We start from the raw sequence: 5,000 nt of genomic DNA on the forward strand, positions 1-5,000 counted from the left end.
CTGGGTTCCGGGGTGCTGGGTTCCGGGGTGCTGGGTTCCGGGGTGCTGGGTTCCGGGGTGCTGGGTTCCGGGGTGCTGGGTTCCGGGGTGCTGGGTTCCGGGGTGCTGGGTTCCGAGGTGCTGGGTTCCGGGGTGCTGGGTTCCGAGGTGCTGGGTTCCGGGGTGCTGGGTTCCTGGGTGGTGGGTTCAGGGGTGCGGGGGTCGAGGTGCTGGGTTCAGGTGCTGGGTTCCGGGTGCTGGGTTCCGGGTGCTGGGATCCGGGGGGCTGGGATCCGGGGTGCTGGGTTCCGGGTGCTGGGTTCCGGGTGCTGGGTTCCGGGTGCTGGGTTCCGGGTGCTGGGTTCCGGGTGCTGGGTTCCGGGTGCTGGGTTCCGGGTGCTGGGTTCCGGGGTGATGGGTTCAGGTGCTGGGTTCGGGGTGATGGGTTCAGGGTGCTGGGTACCGGGGTGCTGGGGTCCTGGTGCTGGGTTCCGTGGTGCTGGGTTCCGGGGTGCTGGGTTCCGAGGTGCTGGGTTCCGGGGTGCTGGGTTCCGAGGTGCTGGGTTCCGGGGTGATGGGTTCCGGGGTGCTGGGTTCCGAGTTGATGGGTTCCAGGTGCTGGGTTCAGGGTGCTGGGTTCGGGTGCTGGGTTCAGGGTGCTGGGATCCGGGGTGCTGGGTTCCGGGGTGATGGGTTCCGGGGTGCTGGGTTCAGGGGTGCTGGTTTCAGGGGTGCTGGGTTCAGGGTGATGGGTTCCGGGGTGCTGGGTTCCGGGTGCTGGGGTCCGGGGTGATGGGGTCCGGGGTGATGGGTTCGGGGTGCTGGGTTCAGGGTGCTGGGTTCCAGGTGATGGGTTCAGGTGCTGGGTTCAGGGTGCTGGGTTCAGGTGATGGGTTCCAGGGTGCTGGGTTCCGGGTGATGGGTTCCAGGTGATGGGTTCAGGTGCTGGGTTCCGGGGTGCTGGGTTCCGGGGTGATGGGTTCCGGGGTGATGGGTTCCGGGTGATGGGTTCCGGGGTGATGGGTTCCGGGTGCTGGGTTCCGGGGTGCTGGGTTCCGGGGTGCTGGGTTCCGGGTGCTGGGTTCCGGGTGCTGGGTTCCGGGGTGCTGGGTTCCGGGGTGATGGGTTCCGGGGTGCTGGGTTCCGGGGTGATGGGTTCCGGGGTGATGGGTTCCGGGGTGATGGGTTCCGGGGTGATGGGTTCCGGGGTGATGGGTTCCGAGGTGCTGGGTTCAGGGTGATGGGTTCCAGGTGATGGGTTCTGGGGTGATGGGTTCCGCGGTGATGGGTTCCGAGGTGCTGGGTTCCGGGGTGCTGGGTTCCGGGGTGCTGGGTTCCGGGGTGCTGGGTTCCGGGTGATGGGTTCCGGGGTGCTGGGTTCCGGGGTGATGGGTTCCGGGGTGCTGGGTTCCGGGGTGATGGGTTCCGGGGTGATGGGTTCCGGGGTGCTGGGTTCCGGGGTGCTGGGTTCAGGTGCTGGGTTCAGGGTGCTGGGTTCAGGTGATGGGTTCCAGGGTGCTGGGTTCAGGGTGATGGGTTCAGGTGCTGGGTTCCAGGTGATGGGTTCTGGGGTGCTGGGTTCCGGGGTGATGGGTTCAGGTGCTGGGTTCCGGGTGATGGGTTCAGGTGCTGGGTTCTGGGGTGCTGGGTTCCAGGGTGATGGGTTCAGGGTGATGGGTTCGGGGTGATGGGTTCCGGGTGCTGGGTTCCGGGGTGCTGGGTTCCGGGTGATGGGTTCCGGGGTGATGGGTTCCGGGGTGCTGGGTTCCGGGGTGCTGGGTTCCGGGGTGCTGGGTTCCGGGGTGCTGGGTTCAGGTGCTGGTTCCAGGGTGCTGGGTTCAGGGTGCTGGGTTCCGGTGCTGGGTTCAGGGTGCTGGGTTCCAGGGTGCTGGGTTCAGGTGCTGGGTTCAGGGTGCTGGGTTCAGGGTGATGGGTTCAGGGTGCTGGGTTCAGGGTGATGGGTTCAGGGTGCTGGGTTCCAGGGTGATGGGTTCCAGGGTGATGGGTTCCAGGGGTGCTGGGTTCCAGGTGCTGGGTTCAGGGTGATGGGTTCCAGGTGATGGGTTCCAGGGTGATGGGTTCCAGGTGATGGGTTCAGGTGATGGGTTCCGGGGTGATGGGTTCATGGGTGATGGGTTCAGGTGTGATGTGATCAGGGGTGATCGGTTCAGGGGTGATGTGTTCCAGGTGATGGGTTCAGGGTGCTGGGTTCCAGGGTGCTGGGTTCAGGGTGCTGAGTTCAGGGTGATGGGTTCAGGGTGCTGGGTTCAGGGTGATGGGTTCCAGGGTGATGGGTTCAGGGGTGATGGGTTCAGGGGTGCTGGGTTCAGGGTGATGGGTTCAGGGTGATGGGTTCGGGGTGATGGGTTCAGGGTGATGGGTTCCGAGGTGCTGGGTTCCGGGGTGATGGGTTCCGAGGTGATGGGTTCCGGGGTGATGGGTTCCGAGGTGCTGGGTTCCGGGGTGATGGGTTCCGGGGTGATGGGTTCCGGGGTGATGGGTTCCGGGGTGATGGGTTCCGGGGTGATGGGTTCCGGGGTGATGGGTTCCGGGGTGCTGGGTTCCGGGGTGCTGGGTTCCGGGGTGCTGGGTTCCGGGGTGATGGGTTCCGGGGTGCTGGGTTCCGGGGTGCTGGGTTCCGGGGTGATGGGTTCCGGGGTGCTGGGTTCCGAGGTGATGGGTTCCGGGGTGATGGGTTCCGGGGTGATGGGTTCCGAGATGATGGGTTCCACAGGGTCAACGGGGGAGGATACGGAGATGAGCACTGGGGCCACGCGCACCTGTAGCCAAGGACACGAATTTTATATTTGTTATTGTTTTCTTTATTGTTTATTTTTGTTGTTGTTATCTCCTTTGTTTTATTAATGTTTTTCTTTTTTTCTTTTCCTTTCTTTCCTTCACTTCTATTTCCTTCCTTCCTTCCTTCCTTCTTTCTTTCCTTTCTTTCTTAATTTCTTTCTTTTTTTCCTTCCTTCCTTTTTTCTTTCCTTTCTTAATTTCTATCTTTTTTTCCTTCCTTTCTTTCTTTCTTTCTTTTTTCCTTCCTTCCTTCCTTCCTTCCTTCCTTCGTTCCTTCTTCCTCCCTTACCTTATCTTAGTAGTAGAAGTAGTAGTAGTAGTAGTAGTAGTAGTAGTAGTAGGAGTAGTAGCAGTAGCAATAGTAGTAGTAGTAGTAGTAGGAGTAGTAGTAACATTATTATTATTATTATTATTATTATTATTATTATTATTATTATTATTATTTTTATTATTATTATTATAAGTAGTAGTAGTAGTAGTAGTAGTAGTAGTAGTAGTAGTAGTTTGCTTGAGTCAGTTAAGTAATGAGGTTCTGGGAGTGTAAACAATTCAACTTTTTGTTTGTTTGTTTGTGTGTTTGTTTGGCAGAGATTCAAGTCTTTGTGTGTGTGTGTGTGTGTGTGTGTGTGTGTGTGTGTGTGTGTGTGTGTGTGTGTGTGTGTGTGTGTGTGTGTGTGTGTGTGTGTGTGTGTGTGTGTGTGTGTGTGTGTGTGTGTGCTGATTTTTTTTTTTCAGAGAGAGAGAGAGAGAGAAGAACTCTACAGTGATTCATTCATTACCTCCCCTCCTCTCTCTCTCTCTCTCTCTCTCTCTCTCTCTCGAAAACAAATTTGTCTCTTTCTATTTTTCCGAATTTTTATTTAAATTTTGAAGAGAGAGAGAGAGAAGCATAATGCATGTGTGTGTGTGTGTGTGTGTGTATGTGTGTGTGTGTGTGTGTGTGTGTGTGTTTTCATGCGCACACAGGCCATGTAAGCAAATCATGTGTGTGTGTGTGTGTGTGTGTGCGTGCCAGGATGAGGTCATGTAAGCATTTTTGGGTTGTGTACGTATTTAGATGTGCGTAAACTCGTGTGCGTTTGAAGCCATGTGCGTTTTCTAAATCCGTGTGCACGTCTGTTGGTGTGTGCGTGTGTGTGTGTGTGTGTGCGTGTGTGTGTGTGTGTGTGTGGTTTTATGTGCGTGGGGGCATGAGAGAGAGAGAGAGAGAGAGGGCAGGTAGGTGTGTGTGTGTGTGTGTGTGTGTGTGTGTGTGTGTGTGTGTGTGTGTGTGTGTGTGTAATTGCGTAGGTGTAGAAGAGGAGGAGGAGGTGGAGGAGGAGGAGGAGGAGGAGGAGGAATGAGAGAAGGAAGGAAAAGGAAGAAAGACAGGAGGAAGAAGAAGAGAGCAGGAGGAGGAAGACGAGGAAGAAGAAGAGGAGGAGGAGGAGGAAGAGGAATGAGAGAAGAAAGGAAAAGAAGGAAAAAGAAGGGAAATCAGAGGAGGAGGAAGAAGAAGAGGAGGAGGAGGAGGAGGAAGAGGAGGAGGAAGAAGAGGAAGAAGAAGAAGAGGAGGAAAATGATTAACAAGAACAGGAAAATAAAGAAAAAGAAGTAAAAAAAAAACATTGAAAAAAAAACTCTTGTAGAAAAAAAACAGGAAAATTATATCGGAAAAAAAACAAAAACAAAAGAAAATGAAAAGGAAAAGACAGGAAGGAAAAGGAAGAAGAATTGAAGGAGAGGAAGATTAGTAGAAGGAATGATGGAGGAGGAGGAGGGGGAAGAAGAGGAGGAGGAGGAGGAGGAGAATGTCGGGTAGGAACTGGGGGGGGAGGCGGAGGAGGAAGAAGAAGAGGAGGGGGAGGAGGAGGAAGAAGAAGAAGAAGAAGAAATCGAAGTAGAAGAAGAGGAGGAGGAGGAGGAGGAGGAGGAAAGCAATTGGAAACAGAGGAGGAAGAAGAAGAAGAAGAAGAAGAAGAAGAAGAAGAAGAAGAAGAGAAAGAAAAAATGTAGAAGAAGAAGAAGAAGAGGAGGAGGAGGAGGAGGAGGAGGAAAGCAAGGGGAAACAGAGGAGGAGGAGGAAGAAGAGGAGGAGGAGGAGGAAAGCAAGGGGAAACAGAGGAGGAAGAGGAAGAGGAGGAGGAGGAGGAGGAGGAGAAAGAAGAAGAAGAAGAAGAAGAAGAAGAAAATATATTGAAGAAAGCGAAGTAGAAGAAGAAGAAGAGGAGGAGGAGGAAAGC

At 54.8% G+C, this 5,000-nt stretch overlaps 2 protein-coding genes across 6 annotated transcripts in view; both read left to right on the forward strand.

The window, feature by feature from the left end:
- Nucleotides 1-912, forward strand: part of LOC126988332 (uncharacterized) — a 4,974-nt gene extending 4,062 nt beyond the window's left edge. The window contains exons 2-3 of the mRNA XM_050846389.1: nucleotides 1-594; nucleotides 724-912. The exon at nucleotides 1-594 is cut by the window's left edge and continues 203 nt beyond it. Coding sequence (XP_050702346.1) covers nucleotides 1-594; nucleotides 724-912 — 783 coding nt within the window. The remainder of the gene's footprint in view (nucleotides 595-723) is intronic.
- LOC126988458 (myocyte-specific enhancer factor 2-like) overlaps nucleotides 1-5,000 on the forward strand; it is a 152,162-nt gene that overhangs the window by 31,058 nt on the left and 116,104 nt on the right. The gene's annotated exons all lie outside the window — the stretch shown is intronic.

The sequence above is a fragment of the Eriocheir sinensis genome, chromosome 69 (genome assembly GCF_024679095.1).
Source record: "Eriocheir sinensis breed Jianghai 21 chromosome 69, ASM2467909v1, whole genome shotgun sequence".
Taxonomy (NCBI): Eukaryota; Metazoa; Arthropoda; class Malacostraca; order Decapoda; family Varunidae; genus Eriocheir; species Eriocheir sinensis.